Source organism: Rhinichthys klamathensis, unplaced genomic scaffold (assembly GCF_029890125.1).
Source record: "Rhinichthys klamathensis goyatoka isolate OS25496 unplaced genomic scaffold, OSU_Roscu_1.1 h1tg000372l_1, whole genome shotgun sequence".
Taxonomy (NCBI): Eukaryota; Metazoa; Chordata; class Actinopteri; order Cypriniformes; family Leuciscidae; genus Rhinichthys; species Rhinichthys klamathensis.
The window spans coordinates 1,394,129-1,415,875 of record NW_026606879.1 but is presented as its reverse complement, the minus strand read 5'-3'; the positions used below and the strand labels follow the sequence as shown (position 1 = coordinate 1,415,875).

At 37.7% G+C, this 21,747-nt stretch overlaps 1 protein-coding gene across 1 annotated transcript in view; it reads left to right on the top strand.

Moving 5' to 3' along the window:
- Positions 1-21,747, top strand: part of LOC130069588 (protein unc-80 homolog) — a 58,500-nt gene that overhangs the window by 17,748 nt on the left and 19,005 nt on the right. Inside the window, exons 18-43 of the mRNA XM_056233532.1 lie at positions 1,009-1,172; positions 1,257-1,465; positions 2,756-2,862; positions 3,698-3,845; positions 4,298-4,470; positions 5,443-5,655; positions 5,779-5,914; positions 6,027-6,160; positions 9,241-9,421; positions 9,519-9,731; positions 11,375-11,475; positions 11,561-11,761; positions 12,986-13,093; positions 13,214-13,352; positions 14,370-14,551; positions 14,723-14,854; positions 14,981-15,167; positions 17,165-17,296; positions 17,423-17,566; positions 17,677-17,777; positions 17,863-17,949; positions 19,026-19,209; positions 19,299-19,393; positions 19,499-19,588; positions 19,705-19,806; positions 20,019-20,199. Of these exons, the coding sequence (XP_056089507.1) occupies positions 1,009-1,172; positions 1,257-1,465; positions 2,756-2,862; positions 3,698-3,845; positions 4,298-4,470; positions 5,443-5,655; positions 5,779-5,914; positions 6,027-6,160; positions 9,241-9,421; positions 9,519-9,731; positions 11,375-11,475; positions 11,561-11,761; positions 12,986-13,093; positions 13,214-13,352; positions 14,370-14,551; positions 14,723-14,854; positions 14,981-15,167; positions 17,165-17,296; positions 17,423-17,566; positions 17,677-17,777; positions 17,863-17,949; positions 19,026-19,209; positions 19,299-19,393; positions 19,499-19,588; positions 19,705-19,806; positions 20,019-20,199 (3,844 nt within the window). The remainder of the gene's footprint in view (positions 1-1,008; positions 1,173-1,256; positions 1,466-2,755; positions 2,863-3,697; positions 3,846-4,297; positions 4,471-5,442; positions 5,656-5,778; positions 5,915-6,026; positions 6,161-9,240; positions 9,422-9,518; positions 9,732-11,374; positions 11,476-11,560; positions 11,762-12,985; positions 13,094-13,213; positions 13,353-14,369; positions 14,552-14,722; positions 14,855-14,980; positions 15,168-17,164; positions 17,297-17,422; positions 17,567-17,676; positions 17,778-17,862; positions 17,950-19,025; positions 19,210-19,298; positions 19,394-19,498; positions 19,589-19,704; positions 19,807-20,018; positions 20,200-21,747) is intronic.

The following is a 21,747-nucleotide window of genomic DNA, read 5'->3' as shown; positions in this document are numbered from 1 at the left end:
GAGAAATAAGGATGCAAATTTGCGAGAAATCTGGACGCAGATTATGAGAAATAATGCATGTAAGAATTTTTTTTGCCAATTGCTATAAATGTATAGATTTGATATAGTGGTATAAATTGATTATAAATTTAAAGACTCAGTTGCAAGGAATAAAGTTGCATTATGAGATATAAAGTCACAATTACTTTTTACATTATTTAAAAAAATAATAATTCTGATTATCCATTTCATTTGGATGTAGGTCACAATATGGAAGGGAAAAAATATGTTGCTACTCCCTTTACAATGCAAATTTAAGACTCCCTGTGAGATGTAAACTTGCGATAATAAGGTCACAAATTGTGAGAAATGAGATCACAAATAATGAGAAATAATGTCGCAAGTTGTGACAAAAAAAGTTGCAATTGTGAGAAAGTTGCATTGTTAGATGTAAAGTCAAATTGTGAGATATAAAGTTGGGTTACACTTTACTTTAAGGTGATGTAGTTACATTGTACTTTAAGTACAGAGTAATATTAATAAACTACATATTCTTACTATAGAGTTATGGTTTGGTTTAGGGTTATTTACTTGTAATTATGCATAATTTACTGTTATTACTATAGTACGCATGTAGAAACGTGTAACTATGTCACCTTCAAATTAATTGTTAACTAAAATCGCAATTACTTTTTTTTTTCAACTCTAAGGCGGAACTGAGAAAGATTTGTTTTGATTTGCTGTGGTTTGTGATTAATAGGTTGCATCACACGCCATTTTTACATTCGTCTGTACAGAAAAAAATTGCTTAGCTGGGATCTTGTCATATTGCATCTGGTTGGGATATGGTAGTTATGCTTTATGTGCTTCTATGTATATGGATTATGTATAATGAATGGCTGTTTAGAAGCTCTTAGGTAAAGAACTATATTGTTCAAAGAAGAGTGACCATTTAAATCTAATTTTTTTTTTTCATCTCTCTCTTTTCACACATTTCTCTCCTAACATCTAAACACACACTCAAATCAGGGTCTGTATTGTGACATACGTCAGCTGGTTCAGTTTATAAAGGAGTCTCATGGAAATGTATTCCGACGTGTGGCTCTCAGTGCTCTCCTGGACAGCGCAGAAAAACTTAATACGACTAAAAAAACAAACGAAAAGGAGGAAACCAAGCCATCTTCAGCAAAAAAGTACACTCACAAATATAACACACATTTTGTAACGCTTAAATGAAATATATGCATGGATTGAGTGCATCTGTATCTGTGTATCAGCGAGGAGCAGATTCCAGGAGCTCTTTTAGGAAGGAAAGACTTTTGGAGGAAGATGTTCAAGTCTCAGAGTGCCGCCAGTGATACAAGCAGCCAATCAGAGCAGGATACGTCTGAGTGCACCACCGCCCACTCTGGTACTACCACAGACCGGCGTTCACGATCACGTTCTCGACGGATCTCACTGCGCAAGAAGCTCAAACTGCCCATAGGTATGTTTTTGTGAGAGAGATGTTCTTTACTAACATTACCAGACTTGTCTCATTTTCTTTGTTGTCCTATACAAAGCAGATCATTTGTTGCTTATCATAGTTTAGACTCTGTGTGATCAGAGGATGAGATCAGCCCTTGGCTACCAATACTTCCCTTTCTTATCCTTATAAGTTACTGCTGTTCATCACTGGTATACATGCTATTACCCAGTTTTTCAGAATTTCTTTCATTACAGAATTGCTGTATAATTCAGGTTTCATAATATTCCGAAATAAAGTAGCTTCATGTGTCTGTGTGTGTGTATATACTTTGCATTTTATGGATGATTTTAATTATGATTGAATTAAAATCATAGGTAAAATGCAAAGTGCAGTAAAATGCAAAGTACAGTAAATACATTTATCTAAATAATTCAATGAAAATCTTTCAGTATACTCAGCCCATTTAGTCCGAACTAGAATATTTTTCAAAGAAAATAATGTTTTTCTATTTTTCTGAATTGTAAAACCATGATCTTTTACCAAATATGCATGATTGGGAGAATACACACATTCATAGTGATTTGCTCTCTGTAGACTAAAAACTACAAAATTCAAATTTCCATACACAGAAGATTTACAAAATGAAAATTCTGTCATCATTTACTCAACCTCATGTCGTTTCATTCATCTTTCGAAACACAAATGAAGATTTAGGTTTCCCTTAAATGTGTTAATGCGCATGCCATACATAGGTAAGTTTGTAAACGTTTCGAAAAATTAACTTCTAACTTCTAAAAAATTTTTTTCAAATAAACCAATAAACTGAATTTTAATGAGAGTTTTCACTTCTGATTGGTTCACTGGGGTGTTGGGGATATGAATTTTATGAAAAGTCATTCACTTCTCTGTTCTTTCCTTTTTTGTCACCAGCATGCCATAGGAAAGTTCGTCATCCACTCACTGTCTCCATGTTACGTATGTGTGTTGTGTTTTAGTTATGCAGCCTCATCTTACAGTGTCATTATGGAAGCTTTAGTTTGAAAAAAAAATGCATTCAAGATTTATCTATCTTTTTCTTTTTTTTTTTTTTACTTTTATGTACTTGCTGTGAGATTCAATGTGTTGTTTTGTCTATTTTCGTGCATACGCTGTATGAGCCGGAGAACCAGCATGAAATCTTCCCTCTTACATTCCTTTTGGCTTGTTTGCACTTCCATTTAAAGGGTACCAGAGTTCAAACATGCTACCCAAATGCTAAATTAACTTTTATTTTATTTTTTTCATGTAACTATTGAACCTGTGGTACAGGTAACTGGCTGAAACGCTCCTCTCTATCTGGACTGGCTGATGGGGTCGAGGACCTGCTGGACATCAGCTCAGTGGACAGACTGTCCTTTATCAGACAGAGCTCCAAGGTGAGGACTCTATCTTAACATTACTACACTGTAAGGGTCAATGACAAATAAGACCTTGTCCACAGTAATACAAATCAGCAAAGTTCTTAGAAATGCATCCATGAAGAGATTACATTACATTGTTTGCACTATTTGACCAATATAAGCAGTGCAGCAGTTTTGTTAAAATATTATTTGTTTCTAAATTATAATAGTAATAATAAGAATAATATGCTATTTTCTCCATTATGATATGACTGCAATTGTATCACCTTGACACAGGGTTGTTATCGTTATTAAATTTAAAAAAAACATTTTCATTACTTGAAATAAACTTAACTAACTGAAATCAAATAAAATATAAAGAACCGAAGTTTATTTTATTTCAGCTAGTAATTCAATTTCGATTTTTTGTTTAGTTGAAGTTGAAGTAAATAACTTAAACTAAAACTGAAAACTAAAATGTAATGAACAAAATTACTATATACTATTATATAGTAAGTTATATAACTATAACTAAAATTAAAGTGACATTTTTAGATATTTCAAAATATTAACAAAAACTATACATACACATATTCAATTATTTAAACTAAAACCTTATGCAAAGTCAATTAGAGTCAATTGATTTTAATATTTTATGATCATGTACACACAAGGAAGGAAAAGAGGGTTATAATCACCAGAAACTATTCCATTGCCATCATTACTGTGATCATTAATGATATAATTTTTCTGCCTCTCCTAATTTTTTATTTGGGAATAAATCTGAACTTCTTCATGGAAGAAAATCAGTCTTTGCGCTAGAGTTATTAGACATCAAATCCTTGATCCGAGTCTTTCCTGTACATCTCAGGTCAAGTTCACCAGTGCCGTGAAGCTGTCGGAGGGTAACGCTATTGAATATGGGCGAGAGGAAGAGGAGAATTTCTTCAAGCGGCTCGGTAAATGGCGGTCTGGTCGGAGGAACCCTTCCAAGATTCACCACACAGAAGAGAAAGATGGTAGAATCCTCGGTGCCGTCCCCCGCCCCCGCCCACAATTCGCTCTGTTTGTTTGTGTGTGTGCCCGTACTTGACGTGTCTTGTGCTTCTGGTACACTCCTCTACCATCTTCCATGCCAGCTCTCTGTGTGTTTGTCCATCTTTGTCAGAACCATCCGCTGGAAGAGGAACTGTGGTTTTCTGACCTATGACCTGGCACCATGACCCGCCACAGCATTGTCAGAGTTGTCGTGAACCTTCAGCTCTCCAAGTTAATAGTTAATAGTTATTAGATATATATTTGGGGAAATACACAAAGTCATGGTTTGATTTGTAGATCTTGTAAGGACTAAAACAGACTTGCATGTTCATTCGATATCACCAGATGCATATTTCACCAGCTATTTTCAGTTGTTAAAACCTTGTCAGATGCTACACTCCTTGTACTGACACTATTCTGTACCACCGACAAGGTTGCCATGGATTCCAGGAGCGCTTGGCTGCCAGCCAGGAGGCCATAAAGAATAAGAATATTGTGAATCTAGGTGCAATCCGACAGGGGATGAAGAGGTTTCAGTTCCTGTTGAACTGCTGTGAGCCGGGAACCATACCAGATGCTTCGATATTAGCTGCTGCGCTGGACCTGGTCAGTTCGGATTCTTCTGTTTATATACAAAATGGTGTCACATTACTTTTGAAGCATAGCTGCTAGGCTAAAGACCTAACAGGTTTCAAGTTTTTGGTTATCATTTTATGTCCTTTAAAGGGGTACTGAAATGTATTTTCAGATCTTTGGTATGTGGTTAGCTTCATGAAGTTTTTGCAGCTTGAAATAGACCAATTTTCAGCCGACGTCACAGTTACGTCACGGCGCTAGCTGGTGGCAGAACAAAGGGAAAACTGGAGGCGGCAAATACAAACCAGCACAGATTCGGCTACAAAATAAGGATCTTAAATTATTCTTCTTATTATTAAATGTCATCTTGTTGTGTTGTTGGTTGCAAGAATCAATGAAAAATTAATATGCTTTATCTGCAATTTTTTATTTCTAGAAATATTCGCCTCATTAAAATTGCACCGTAATGTCACTCTTTACATTGTCGTCTTCTCGGCGCTGGCTAGGCAGAACTGCAGATCGTACCACACAAGTCTTGTACATGACCATTCAGCACATAGTTATAGGCATCTAAAGATTTACATGCCCTCCGTTTCTCTATCAGGTAGGTGTAGAAGTCAGGCCACTCAACCGGAGGTAGCGTTAACGTTAATCCTGTCAGATCCTCAATGAGTGTACGGGTCGGCCAATCTGGTTCCGTCCGATTAAAATTAACTTTTGCAAATAACAATCGTGGTCCTGGACAGTGAGTGACCTTGCACATTAAGATAAAATCGGATTTTCTCCAGTCATTGTTAAAAACAAGCAAACAAATCTTGCAGACTTTACGTTAGTGAAGCGGCCAGAGGGATCGTTCTGCCACCACTTAAGCTCCGCCCACATAAAAACGTCACCATGTTTACCAACTGAAAATTGGTCTATTGAGATCAGTATTTTGGATTCTTTCAGAGAAAATAAGGAACTGAACATTGTCATGTTGACTTTGATAAATGTCTTTCCCAGGAAGCCCCTGTGGTGGCAAGGGCCTCGCTTTTTCTGGAGTGTGCCCGTTTTGTGCATCGCTGTAACCGTGGTAACTGGCCAGAGTGGATGAAAGGTCACCATGTGAACATCACTAAGAGAGGGCTGTCTAGAGGACGATCGCCTATAGCAGGAAACAAGAGAAACACGAAGCTCCAGTGGAACGCAGCCAAACAATTTTACCAGTGGGGAGATGTGAGTCACATTAATCTGAAAAATATGCAAATTTTGCTTTTCCTGCAGAAAACCTTCTTACATAATTTTTGAGAAATGCATTTGTGGTATTTGGTTGCATCTAATATATGTATCTTCAAAAAGGCAATAGGCACTCGGCTGAGTGAAATTTGCCATTCAGACAGTGAGAGTCCAGCCAACATCTTGGGTTTTATCTATGATGAAGAGAGCAAGAGGCGTGTGAAAAAGGAGGATGAGGAGGAAGATTATCTGGATGACAGTATGAGTGAAAATGACATGAATTCAGATTAAACAAACAGATGATGTTCATAACCAATATAATACTTTCGGCATTTAGCTAATGTTTTTTTTTTTTATGATTCTTTCAACAGACACCGTCAACCCTACAAAGTGTGGCTGCCCTTTTGCTCTGAAGATGGCTGCTTGTCAGCTGCTTCTGGAGATCACCACTTTCCTGCGGGAGACTTTTCCCTGTCTCCCCAGACCCCGAACAGAGCCCCTTGTGGTCAGTTTTGGTATTGTCTCCCTCTGACCAGATTCATTCATGTGACACAATTAAAGGGATAGTTCACCAAAAAATTAAAATTCTCTCATCATTTACTCACCCTTATGTCATTACAGATGTATGAGTCCATATAATGCAAGTTGATGGTTCTCTCAAAGTTGAGGCTTCAAAAACCATGCAAAACAAACACAATGGTAATCTACACTCACCTAAAGGATTATTAGGAACACCATACTAATACTGTGTTTGACCCCCTTTCGCCTTCAGAACTGCCTTAATTCTACGTGGCATTGATTCAACAAGGTGCTGAAAGCATTCTTTAGAAATGTTGGCCTATATTGATAGGATAGCATCTTGCAGTTGATGGAGATTTGTGGGATGCACATCCAGGGCACGAAGCTCCTGTTCCACCATATCCCAAAGATGCTCTATTGGGTTGGGATCTGGTGACTGTGGGGGCCATTTTAGTACAGTGAACTCATTGTCATGTTCAAGAAACCAATTTGAAATGATTCGAGCTTTGTGACATGGTGCATTATCCTGCTGGAAGTACCCATCAGAGGATGGGTACATGGTGGCCATAAAGGGATGGACATGGTCAGAAACAATGCTCAGGTAGGCCGTGGCATTTAAACGATGCCCAATTGGCACTAAGGGGCCTAAAGTGTGCCAAGAAAACATCCTCACACCATTACACCACCACCAGCAGCCTGCACAGTGGTAACAAGGCATGATGGAACCATGTTCTCATTCTGTTTACGCCAAATTCTGACTCTACCATCTGAATGTCTCAACAGAAATCGAGACTCATCAGACCAGGCAACATTTTTCCAGTCTTCAACTGTCCAATTTTGGTGAGCTCTGGCAAAATTGTAGCCTCTTTTTCCTATTTGTAGTGGAGATGAGTGGTACCCGGTGGGTTCTTCTGCTGTTGTAGCCCATCCGCCTCAAGGTTGTGCGTGTTGTGGCTTCACAAATGCTTTGCTGCATACCTCGGTTGTAACGAGTGGTTATTTCAGTCAAAGTTGCTCTTCTATCAGCTTGAATCAGTCGGCCCATTCTCCTCTGACCTCTAGCATCAACAAGGCATTTTCACCCACAGGACTGCCGCATACTGGATGTTTTTCCCTTTTCACACCATTCTTTGTAAACCCTAGAAATGGTTGTGCGTGAAAATCCCAGTAACTGAGCAGATTGTGAAATACTCAGACCGGCCCGTCTGGCACCAACAACCATGCCACGCTCAAAATTGCTTAAATCACCTTTCTTTCCCATTCTGACATTCAGTTTGGAGTTCAGGAGATTATCTTGACCAGGACCACACCCCTAAATGCATTGAAGCAACTGCCATGTGATTGGTTGATTAGATAATTGCATTAATGAGAAATTGAACAGGTGTTCCTAATAATCCTTTAGGTGAGTGTATATGACCCTAGATAATAGATCAATGTCTTCTGAAGAGAAACGATAGGTTTGTTGTAGAAAATACTAACATTTAAAAAAATATTTTACACTTATAAGCTTATGTTGTGAAGCGTGACGTAAGTGTGTTGTGAAATTTGCTCTAGAAGTGATACGGAAGCACAGAGGATGGTCACTTCTCCATCAAGGAGATGGTCACCGGAGTTTCACAACACACTTACACACCTATCATTTCACTTCAGAAGACATCGATTCATCAACTGGGGTCGTATGGATTACCGTCGTGTTCGTTTAGCATTGTTTTTGAAGTGTCAACTTTTAGAGACCTATCCACTTGTATTATATGGACTCATAGAGATGGATTATTTTTCAAAAAATCTCAGTTTGTGTTCATTTGAAGAAAGAAAGTCATATACATCTGGGAGGGCATGAGGGTGAGTAAATGATGAGAGAATTTTTGGTTGGAGTATCCCTTTAACTACGAAGCCCCTCATACAGTAAAACATGCAGGGGAAAAAAACAGGATGTTGTGGACACAAATTAGGAATTAAACTGCAGTCACACTAGACTTTGAGCATGCAAAATTCCTACGGACACTGGAATGGTCTCAAAATGTTTATTTTTTTTAAAAACAATACAACATTTAATACATAAAAATTGTAAAAATATGCAATCTGCTTCACTTTACTACAATCCTGCAGATTTAAAGTTTGTTTTCTTTTAATTCAGCTAAAAGGTCACTCTGGCGTATCAATCTTCTATTGGTCACACATCTTCATGAATTTGCGGTCAGAGTTCACCAAACTTGTACTTCTGAATGCAGCACAATGCATAACTTCTACACTTGGATTTGTGTGTCCAATCTCTTGCAATTTTATGCATTTAAATGGAAGTCAATGTAATGAAAAGTGGTGTGTGACCACCCCTTTAAATCCCAGAAATTATTTTAGTTAAAACTTAGCCATGTTGTACTTATTGGTTCCCTTGTTTTAGTTGCATTAAAATGAGGGAACAAATTAGGACATCATGTGTATGATTTAACTAAATTGAGTTAACAAATTAGTGCAACTTGGCCATGATTTTACTAAAACGAGGGAAATAATTGATAAACTTGGCCATGAATTAATGTCATGAGAACAAATCCTTAATTTATGCCCAAATATCTTCCACGTATCATGTGTGGGTCTTCACGATTAACATTGCAGAGAAGTTTGATAAATTCGTATTTTTATAAAAAAAATTCCAGACATATTTATGGCAGAAAGTTTAGAATTAAAGATTTGTCTCCCTTTCAGTTAATTATTTGGAATTTAAATTCAGTTGTCTACAACAAAAAATGTTGAAATGGAATGACAGGAAGATAAATTTACAGAATTTTAATAGAAGGAAATTCAGGGTAATGCAGTCTGGGAAATTAAGTAAAAGTTAATTTATTAAATATTATGTAAATGCATATTTCGGTATTGGACCCTAATCTAAAGTGTGACCTATATTTTAAATGCAGAAAATGAATTTGGAATTTAAATCTCTCAATTCCATTCTTAATAGCGCACATCCCTGGTGTATGCATTTATTTGACTGATGATTGAATAGTAAGCGGATCTTATATCGCACAGTCAAACAATTCCCAAAACAAGCTTTTCTTTTGGCTCCTTTAGGATTTAGAGAGCTGCCGCTTGCGTCTGGACCCTGAGCTAGGCCGTCACCGCTATGAGAGGAAGATCAGCTTTGCAGGAATCCTGGATGATGAAGATGGACACGATTCTTTGAACAGCAGCAGCCACACCCTCAAGTCTGACACTGGCTGTGAGGAGAAGAAATCATCACAAGAGCCACTGGGTAAAATGAAAAAGGAATAATTATCTGCATGTACATATTTGATAGAGGCTGAAAATATGATTTAACATTTTTATTTTGTCTCATCTCCTCTCCCTAGCTCCGATTAGGAAGATCCGTATTGGTGGCTCTCGTTTGCTACAGATTAAAGGAGCAAGGAGTTTCCGAATAAAGAAAGGAGGCTCTTTGTCTTCTATCCGCCGAGCAGGGAGTCTGAAAAGCACTAAGATGTCCAGACAGGACTCTGAGTCTGAGAATGACGTGGATTCGGAGCGGCTGCTCTCCCAGAGTAGAGATACTGTCACTGATATAGGTCAGACAATGCTTCTCCAGCCCTATATGAAGTTATTTTATTATTACATAGATGGCCAAAGCAGAATACATTATTTAGAAAGAATTAATAATGGTGTCAATAATAAACTTTACGGAATAAAAGAAAAATGATTTGTTAGGCTGATCCAACAAACACAAAGGTAATGTTTTAATAAACATATCTAAATAATGGTCAGTTCACTCAGTTGTAAAGGTAATATGACTAAAGTGTGAACTTTATAAAAATACACGAAGGGACCTATTTTAACGATAAGTGCATTTAATCTAAGCGCAAGCGCTCTGTGCAAGTGCACTTAGGGCGTGTCCGAATCCACTTTTGCTAGTTTAACGACAGGAAAAATGGTTGGCGCATGGTCTAAAAGGGTTGTCCCTATTCTCTTAATGAGTAATGGGTGTGTTTTGGGCGTAACGTACAATAAACCAATCAGAGTGTCATTTCTCATTCCCTTTAAAAGCCAGTTGCACTTGCACCATGGTGGGTTGCTATTTACATTGTGGAATTTGCAAGGGGAAAGACTGAACACGTCTCCAGAGAGGATACAGATCTGCTCTTGCACGAGGTTAAAGCCTATGGTTAAAGCGTGCAAGCAGACCATCTACGGGACAAGCCTGATTCCACCATATCTTTATGTACACAACATTAACCTTTTTACATTGTAATCCTTTTATTTTTAATATTTGTCTAGTTTGTGTGCTGCTGCGCGTCCTTTTGTGTGTAATAAGCACAGTGTACAATACAGTTGTGCACCCGCCTATAGGCTCATTTTACTAACGCGCTCTTTAAAATTCTGCGCTTTTGACTTTAGACCAGGTTTTTGTTGGTCAATTGCGCAGTCTATTTCATTAATGCGCCTGAACACACCTCGTTTCCAGACCAGCACGCCCATGGGCGCACAAATAGGCGCAAATGCATTTGCTATTTAAACAACGTGGCGCAGGACGTGAAAAAGATCACTACGTCGGGCTGAAACTAGCAAAATACACTTGCATCGCGCCTGGCGCTGCATTGGGCCGGTTGTATGATAGGGTTGTAACGGGAGTTCAAATTGGATGGCTATTTTGCAGTCATTTTATTTAATGTGTCTCAGAAATCTAAGCCTGTCAAGAGTTATATTGAACTATGATATCATACATATTTTCCACTTTTTTTAAATGTTTGTGCTGCTGTTTTAAACCTTCAGAGTGAGAGATATCATATTTCTGTATGCAGTGTATGAGGTAAAGGAGGGGTGAAATTTCTAAAAATAATAATAATAAAATAAATAAATAAAAATAAGAGCAATTCATTTCTAAGTGAAAGCCGTACCCTGTAAAGAAAAGAAAAAAACAGCCTGCTGTGCTGTTATATTTCTGATTCAAGCTAAATCTTTTTTTTTTAACCAACCTTTGTTTTAGAATTTTTTGCTTGATTTACATAAAGATCGCAATAAAAATTAAATTAATAAATAATTTAATGAATTGTACAAGTCATACTTGGAAAGTAAATGGAGATCAGATACATCTAAAAATATTTGTCACAGATACTATACAAATTTGCATATACAGATAATGGCTTTCCTGTACATAAGTAAACAAAAAATGTACAACACATAAAAAAAATGAGTGTATGCATTATCTGTTTAGGAAGTCCTTGGAGCGCTAGCGAGCCAAGCATTGAACCTGAAGGTCCTGGCAGCACAGGGGGTGTGGAGGACAACTACCATCGCAACATGTCATGGCTGCACGTAAGTGCCAGCATTCTGACTGTTCCCTGTGTGAACTAATTGTGTGTGATATTTGTTTCTCATGCTCCTCTTTCTCAATTTCCAGATTATGATTCTGCTGTGCAACCAGCAAAGTTTCATCTGCACTCATGTGGATTTCTGCCACCCTCGCTGCTATCAGCACCACAGCCGTTCCTGCGCTCGGCTCGTCCGTGCCATCAAACTTTTATACGGAGAGACGGTGGACAGCCTGAAAGAGAACAGCGCCACTGGCAATATCAGCGGCCGTGCCAAAAAAAGCAAAGAGGTGGTTAAAAATATTCAGTGTGAGGGGGTCCCCAAGTACAAACTAGTATTCTAGAAACATAAAACTAGATTTTTTGTTGTTGTTGTTTAATTAATGTGCTGACACAATGTAGCATTTGTACCAATTTTGTACATAATTCCTCTAAAAACTCTAAACACATTCAGTTGTTGCATGTAAATTCCTTCAAAAAGCACTTGAGTGTCACTGGCTGAGTCGATCCTCATTTTCACCTTACAGTAAAAGTAAGCAGTTTGGAAATGAATGGGGCTTTGGGGCAAAAATGCCATCAACATCCAAGATATGGGTGCAAAAATGCCCCTTATTATTTATACTGTATTTATAACAACTTTCTTGATTAGTTTCACATGTGCAAGAAAGAGTGCTGTTTTTTTCCAGAATATCAGAGAGCACGACTGTAAATCATATTGATATTGATGTTATACAACAGTTTAATAAACAAGAAGTTAAGTCATTTACATTTTAGACACAATTTCATTTTGCTATTTTTCACTAACAGAAATAGTTCTAAACAAAGCCACAATAGAAATGTTCACAGTGGTGTTCCTGAATGAATCCATGTTTTGAATGAATCAGTTGAGCAAATGATTCAATGACCCATTCACTTGCTTCGTTCCTGAATTAATCAATCCTTTTGATAGAACTGAATTGAATTGATTCAATGACTCATTTATTAAGACAGTAATGTTTTAGAATACTAAATACTAAAATAAGTCAATCTCCTAATATTATTTATCCAATTGTCATTGCAGTGTAAAGATATTCATTAGTAAATACAGATCAAGAGCTTTGGCACTGTAGAGTATGTGTTGACAACCAGGGACAACCTAACTGAACCCTCTTAGATCAGCTTGCCCAAGTACAGAATATAATTGCTTTTTGGGTTTCACCTTATTTTTTATGGTCCCTTTAACGCATTCTGTTGACTATATGTAACGTTGTACCTACATGTCTACTAAATCTCATTAGAGTGTTAGTAGAGTATTAGTTGACTGGAAGGGTTAGGGTTAGAATAAGTTGACATGTAGTTGCAAAGTTACTTAATCAGTAGATTTTATTGTGATGGTCCTCCAACAGACAGAGTTAGAGTATACGTAGACTATCTGCTAATAAGAGTTTGTTGACATGTAGTTGCAAAGTTATTTATAGTCAACAGAATGTTCAAAAGGGACCATCAAAATAAAGTGTTGCCCTTTTTTGTTTCAGTGTTCAGACAAATCCTGCCTCCGGACCCCATCCATGAAAAGACGCCCCACTGACAGCAGTGCTGAGGGGAAAAAAGACACTGGCATGCTAAAGTACATCCGCAACCAGGTCTCTCCTCTGTCCACTACCCAGAGACTTTACACTTTACTGGTGTACACACTGTTGCTATTGTTACAAGTGCATAGCATACTTAACACTACTAACTCAGTCTATGTTCTGTTTTTTTAGGTAATGAGCCTGTCTCCAGCCCCTCTGTCCTTGCTCATAAAAGCAGCCCCTATCCTGACTGAGGACATGTATGGAGACATTCTGCCTGCAGCTTGGGAGCTCCTGCTGAGTGTGGATGAGCATATGGCTGCAGCTGCAGGTCTGTCTGGCTCCTCCCTTGCTGTGGAATCTACTCAGTTTCATTTCAACTTATAACTCTGTGACAGCATTTTATAGCTAGGGGATTTTATTCCTATTTTGTAATGTTGATGACCATGTTCCAAACCATAGTGGGCAGCCTACTTAGTATGTATTTCGGGCACTATTAAAGTCACCATGAAAAAACAAAAACATTTTTGCAATATTTATTATAAATAATTTATCCATGCACATTAATATTTTTTTAATTCATGTGCATTAATAATCTTTAATCAAAATAAATTCCTCTCCCTCTTGCAATGACATCCCTTCTCTTCTTTGATGACATGTTTACTGGCACAAGGATGGGACAACCTGTCATTCACATGAAATCACAGCACTAGCAAATAACAACAATCCGTTCAATTCTGGTTAGACAAAATCAAGTCCCACCATACATTTTTTTTTAGAAGATAAAGAAGTTTCACTTGGATGTACATCACAATAGGAAAGAAAAGACTACCACAACTTCATTTTCATGCCAACTTTAAATTTTATTTTAAATTAAGCTTTACCTGACTAAAGCTTAATTTTAACAATATTTTATATAGGTATTCTCAATGCTTGGAAATAATTAATTCATTAGTTAAAATTCTATAACTGCTATACGAATAAAATCAAATTATTCATATAATGTAACTAAAAATATTCCAGGACACCTTGTAGGTTCCGTGTATGCCTTTTTTGTGCTGATAATAAGAGTATCAAACTGTGCTCTTATAATTGTGCTAATTATAAAAGTATAAAATACAGCAACATCAAATTTTGTTGCAATCTGGAACTGTAAGAGTTTGCCACATGTGGCTGTTGACATTTTGGTTAGGATGCTGCCTTAAAAGGTTGCTGCCTATATATAGAATGTAGACAGCAAAACAACTCCCTAGGGTTTGGAAGGGAGCAGTAAATGCTTATCCATCCATTTCTTAAATGGAGTCTCTCTCTCTATATACATTAATTATTATCATACAAACACACACAGCTGCCCTGTTCCTGCTGTGCGCGGTGAAGGTGCCGGATGGAGTGACCGAGATGATGATGGCTGAATTTCACCACCAGGAAGCGTGTCAGAGAATTAACTCCATTTTGAAATTCTACACTGTCTGGAGATTCCGTTACCAAGTGTGGCCTCGGATGGAGGAGGGGGCTCAGCAAATTTTTAAGGTATTATTGATGGAAAAACAATTTACAGTGCAATTTACTGCAGAATGCCACTTCTAATTTCTATGCATATTCTTCTTTGTTATTATTTAGTTTTACATCCTTACAATATCATTATTGTCAATATTAAAAAACAATTTCAGTCTCTTTCTCTGCGTGCATGTTGTTTCATAGATTCCTCCACCCAGCATTAACTTCACGCTGCCCTCTCCTATCCTGGGAATGCCCTGTGTGCCCATATTTGACCCTCCATGGGTTCCTGTTAATGCAGGCACTGTTCCGGATGCAATTAGTGAAGATCAGTCTGTAGGTTTTAGTGGCCCACCACACCAAACATATCCTGCCTTAAGGCATAATGGTCATGCACAAATTTTACAGAAGATATTTCCTTATTAGCCACTCAGTTCTTTCTCTGCTCCCTGTACATTTCAGAAATCATTCTCGGCACGTGCAGTGTCTCGTTCTCACCAAAGGGCAGAGCACATCCTGAAGAACATGCAGCAGGAGGAAGAGAAGAGGAGGCTCGGTCGTGAGGCCAGCATCATCACGGCCATCCCTATCGCTCAAGAGGCCTGCTATGAGCCTACGTGTAGTCCCCCGCCCGAGCAGGAAGAAGAGGGTGTGTCATTTCTGTGCTGTACTAGTTAGGGTTATATCATAAGGAATCTAATTTCCATGATCTTTTCAGATAAAAGAGTAGTCCCACTTTACATGTTTAACTACTATGTTCTAACATTTAAATTAATCATTTGATACAATACACTTAATGTGTACATATATGATTTCACACTGTACTTATATTTAAAAAATACCTGCATGTAATTACAATTACATCTGCAATTAATTGTTGTAATTGCATCTATAATGACACTGTTGACTATTCCCTTACTCCTTAACTAGTCTCGCATAGCCAGACCTTCAGACTAATGGCAGAGGTCTGGACTCTATCGCAGCTTTTCTTGGTCAAGGACCGCCCAAGAGGACGTTTGACTGACATGTAACGCAATCAATCACAGTTCGTTTTGTGCGGCGTGTTTAATGGAGCCACGAACTTCACATACTTTTGAAAATCCAGCGTTTAGTTGAGCCTGGTAAGCGCTCATTGTCACAGTTGTAAACACAACGTGGACCGATAAAGAACACAAGACGCACGTCTCCCGGACATTCTGTAGAATTCAACCAATCAGATCGCGACTTCGAAACTCCTGAAGTGTTTCCAGAAAAGTGTGCCATATGCATCAGACGTTCAGCCAACGGTCCGTGGGCGTGACTTGTGAGGCTGAGACTACCCCTTAACTAAGCCTTGAACCTAACCATACCAAACCTGTCTCTAACATTTACCTGTATCCCAAGTCAATAGAGGCAAAAGTGTTTTACAATACAACATTAACACAATAAGTGCATTGTACCTGTTTTTTTATGCAAGTGTATAGTAGTTAAAGACACCTAATATAAAGTGAAAAATAAAATAAAAATACGCCTTCTAAATAAAAGAGCCAGTCGATGATTGGTAAAGTCATAGCATCACTGCAGCTGCCGTCAGAATCTCTTCTCACCATAGAAACAGTCAGTGTTTTGAGACGCAGCTTTGGACTGCACATGGCAGTATTGCTGGTCCAGCCTGAAAAATAAAAATTTTTTGAATGCTAGTTAACAGTTTATGGGACAGTTCATGTCAGATTGTGTTGCTGATTTGAAATATGTTATTTAAATGTGAATTCGACAAGCAGTCATTGAGATTTCAGGATTCCCCCATTCAAGTAGACAGGACTTGGTCTTGGATACCCGAAATAGCCTCTCGGTTTGAAAGTGAATTCTGTGTGAGCATTGAGCAATGCTTTATACAAATTCCACTGAAATACCTGCAACTCTGCATATAAAGAATCCCAACATTAGAAATGAGCAGCTGAAATTTTTGGTTACACTTTATTTCGATAGTCCACTTTAGACATTTTACTAACCATAAGTGAATTTACAACTACGTCAACTAACTCTCATTAGAGTATTAGTAGACTGTAGGAGACTGTTAGGTTCGGGTTAGGAGAATAAGTTGACTTGTAGTTGCCAAGTTACTTATAGTCCGTAGAATGTCTGTTGGGGGACCAACAAAATAAAGTGTTTGCAAATATTAAGCAGACAGTCTACTAATCCTCTAGTGACAGTTAGTTGACATGTAGCTGCAAAGTTACTTATAGTTAGTAGAATGTCTAAAGTGGACTATCTAAATAAATTGTTACCAAATGTTTCAACCAGGTTTAATTTCTGAACTGTTTGAGCATGGATTGTTTACTGAATGATTGAAAACTAAATTAGACTCAACAGCAAACCCACAGCTTGTGTGTGAATAGCGCATGGACACTTCACATGTGGATGTATTTACATAGTCTTTGAATTAAACAAGCCTTTTTTTCTAGAGTAGAAAGTGGTAATTAAATATATAATCTATAGATGGACTTCATAAAAATGTAAATAATAAAAAGTAAACCATGAATGACATGACATTTTGAAACACTGATTTCACTTTAAGCCCAGTCCTGAAATATGGGTTTTTCAGAACATGTTCATAGAGATGAGCTAATTGTGTGCAAATGTAATATGTGGTATCCTCTTTGTCAGTAGAAGATGTGATGAACCTTACGTCACGTCGTCTGTCCGTCAGCCCTTCCTGTGCCTCCAGTAACTCTCACAGAAACTACTCCTTTCGCAGAGGCTCCGTGTGGTCAGTGCGCTCAGTGGTCAGTGCTGAAGGTAAGCTGCGTTCTGGACTTACCGACCAGTTCACCTTCTCCATATTTACAACAGATTTAGGAGTAAAGTCATTAATCATATTGATTTTATTGTTTGCTATTCATCTGGTTTGTTTTACCTTACAAGATGATGAGAACACAACGGAACTCACACCAACACACCACATGCTGCAGCCACCCCAGGCTGTTTTCCCACCATGCATATGTGCTGCCGTGCTGCCCATTGTGCACCTGATGGAAGATGGTGGAGTTCGGGAAGATGGAGTTGCAGGTGAGAGGCAAAGAAGAATCTTCCGACAAACCATTTAATTAACATTTTTACCCACTGTTCTTTTAGACCCTCACACTACTACTTTGTTTCTCTGTTTTGTGTTTCCACAGTATGTGCTGTTGCTCAGCAGGTCTTGTGGAACTGCCTGATTGAAGATCCAGCATTGGTTCTTAGACACTTCCTGGAGAAACTCACAGTCAGTAACAGACAGGTAAGACCACTTAAGTAGTCATTCTTTCAGAGAATAAAAGATGAACGTTTGCTGTTATATGATGAAACACGGTTCTTGTTCTCAGGATGAGCTGATGTACATGCTGAGGAAACTGCTTCTTAACATTGGGGATTTGCCTGCACAGACCTCGCACATTCTTTTCAACTATCTGGTGAGACTTTAGCATGAAGAAAAGAAAACCAACCAGCAGAAAGAACCAAAAAGGGTGTTTTACAGCAATGCCATAGAAGAACCATTTTGGATTCCAGAAACCATTTTTCTTTGTGTCATAGGGAACCTTATATAATATTAGTTTTATAGTGTACAGCACACTTTTCTATTACAGAAAATGTTGAAGGTTCTTCACACAAAGTAGCATTTAAGAATCTTTGTTTGGGATAGTTTTCCAAAATGAAAATTCTGTCAGACTTTGGCTATTCTTCAAAACAAAAATTAAGATATTTTTTGAATGAAACCTGAGAGGTTTATGTCCCTCCATTGAATAAAATTTATCCAAAAAGTTCATAAAGGTAAAATAAATCCATATGAAGTCTTTTGAAGAGATACGATCGCTTTACATGATGAACAGATTTAATTTAGGCTTTTATTCACATATAAACACATACATAGAGCGCATCACAGGCTTTTATTCACATATAAACACATACATAGAGCGCATCACATAGGCTTTTATTCACATATAAACACATACATAGAGCGCATCACATAGGCTTTTATTCGCATATGAACACATACATAGAGCGCATCACATATAGTAAACATGGAAGCTTGTGTATGCACTACATGCTAGAAAAACCTCACTGGTTCTTGTTTGAGCTTTCATGTTTGCCATATGTGATGCGCTCTATGTGTGTTTATATGTGAATAAACGCCTAAATTAAATCTGTACATCATATAAAAAGTGATCATATTTCTTCACAAGACTTTGATTAAACCACTTGATTCATATGGATTTATTTTACGATGCCTTTATAACCTTTTTGGATCTTCTAAGTTTTGGTTATGTGGACTATCAATGGAGGGACAGAAACCTCTCAAATTTCATTAAAAATATCATTAAAATGTTTTGAAGATTAACAAAAGTCTGAAACGACATACGGCTGAGTAAATGATGACAGAATCTTCCTTTTTAGGTGACCTATCCCTTTTAGAGTAAAGGATGGAGATTCAGGGATCTCATTGTGCAGATCTGGGTCTCAATCTGATATTTTTCTCATTTTTTCCAAGGTGGGCTTGATCATGTATTTCGTAAGGACTCCCTGTGAGTGGGGCATGGATGCCATATCAGCCACATTGACCTTTCTGTGGGAGGTGGTGGGTTATGTAGAAGGGCTCTTTTTCAAAGACCTTAAACAGACTATGAAGAAAGAACAGTGTGAGGTCAAGCTTCTGGTTACTGCCTCCATGCCAGGTTGCATATTTCAGCTACGCTCCATACAGAAAATAAGTTTACTAGTGTCCTGTTCATGTTCATAACTGAACCTGTAATTATGTGCCTAGGAACCAAAACCCTGGTCGTTCATGGACAGAATGAGTGTGACATTCCTACCCAGTTACCAGTGCATGAAGACACCCAGTTTGAAGCTCTTTTAAAGGTCATTAATAACATGTCCACTACAGCTATTATAAAGGATGTTGCTATATTTTCACATTTTAACAACCTTTCCCCATTTTTTTTTGCCTTTATGTCTTCATGCCAGGAGTGTTTAGAGTTCTTCAATATACCAGAGGCTCGATCTGCTAACTATTTTCTAATGGATAAGCGTTGGAACCTTATCCACTATGCCAAGGTGGGTGATAGTTTTCGAACAGATCTAGATATTTCAAAAGATACACTGGATATTCTTGGTAGAAACACTAGAATGTTTGTATTTTGGCTGAAATTTGATATGCATCTCTACATCAGACCTATGTGCGAGACATCTACCCTTTCAGAAGATCAGTGTCTCCTCAGCTCAACCTGGTTCATATGCTTCCAGAGAAGGGTCAAGAGCTCATTCAGAAACAGGTGTGCTTTGTGAATCTCAATCAAGGGAGAAAGTGTTTTTGCTGAACCATTTAATGGTTCACATAATGAAATTTGTGTAAGATCAAGGTCACTTTAGAATTCTGAGCTATTGTTGAATCTATATAGTGTACATAACTTTTTAATTTAATACATTTTTTCAATTAAGAAAAATATAGCACAAACTACCAATCATTTGTTTAAAAAAATTTCAGGTGTTTTCCAGAAAGCTGGAAGAGATAGGCCGAGTTTTGTTCATCATCTCGCTTACCCAGCGTATGCCTGCCATGCACAAGCAATCCCACGTCTCCATGCTTCAAGAAGACCTTCTGCGACTGCCGTCATTTCCTCGCTCTGCCATTGATGCTGAGTTCACCCTCTTCAATGAGCCTCTAGGTAAATGAGAAAAATAATTTGATCATCTTTTACGTTAGCTAATCATCTTGACTAACAGTCCAACCATTTAACCAGTGGTGTCAGTTCGCCAAAAGTCAGAATATGGCAAGTTCTGATGATTTCATTTATCTTACAATATTACCTTACAATTTCAAAGTCCTGTTCATTTTAATCCTTTCTAACCATAAAAATAGGCATATATAACATCTAATGGTTGACTATAATCTTAAAATATATCCAAGACATCTTTATTCATTCTATTAGAAGGGCGGTTTAATCTGACTAATTCAATATTACAAGACAAGATGCTGAGTTGAATTGTAGAAAAACCGAAGAAAGAAAAAATACATGCATGTTAATGTTTTAGATTAAAGATCAGGTGGACACTGTTTTTAAAAATGCATTCATCAGCAACACTGCAACATTCCATGAGAAAAGTCTTGATTTCATGATAACTTTAAACTGACAAATGGAGTAATTTCTCTCGTTTTTAAAGCGCTCCAGTAGATAATCCACAGACATAGGTGATGGACGATTAATGTCCAATAGGAACATAAGCACTACACACTTACAACATAACGTAATCGCAAGACCCAGACCTAAGGAAAACTAAGGGCTTAGATACACAAGGAAGATTATTAACAGAACAGGTGTGTAACTCAATTAGAAACCATAGCAACTAACAATGAACGGGAACTCAGGCAAAACAGGAACAGGAAAAATCATGATAAGTAGCCGTCAGTTTTATCCTTCCGGTCAAATATTGTGCTGCAAACATTAATAACAGCTTTTAATTGTCAATGCTGGCAAATGATCATGGTATAAGCGGAATAATCCACGGCTAGCTGTGCATTAAACGATTATAATGCACTTTGCGATTTCTTTTCGGGCAGTTCTTTGCCTCCACGTATTGCATTAAAATAATTAAATGCACAGCTAGCTGTGGATTATCTCTTACATAGTTATAATTTGAAGCATCATTACATTTCATTTAAAAATAATTGAGAAAAATGTAATTGTCAATACATTTTGTTTGTTCGTATTGTTTTTTAAAGGAGAACTCCGGTCAATTTTAACATTGAGCTCATTTTTTTGTACATTTGGAGTGCTGTCAGTACAGACAAAAACGACAAAAATCGGTGTTGCCTACACCGTGTTATCCTCTTTTTAAAATTCGCACCCTGTTGACTTCAATGGGGCAAGTTCTAAACCTGCTTTTAGCCTCTTAACATCCTTGATTTGTCATTACAAGTGCACAGCCATGTGAGTGGTGTTATTAAGACTGACCACGGTCAATCTGACTGCAGTAGATGTGAAAGATATTAATAAAAATGATTTCCAGCCAGCTCACATACCTGTATTTACTTCATGTTTTCGTTCGAAGTCCACAGTAGTCAATTGTCGAGTTCGCGCGCGCAATCATTAGTTAAATTAGTTACCAATGATCGCGCGCGCGAACTGACAATCGACTACTGTGGACTTCGAACGAAAACAGGAAGTAAATACAGGTATGTGAGCTGGCTGAATTAACATCATTTTTATTCATAT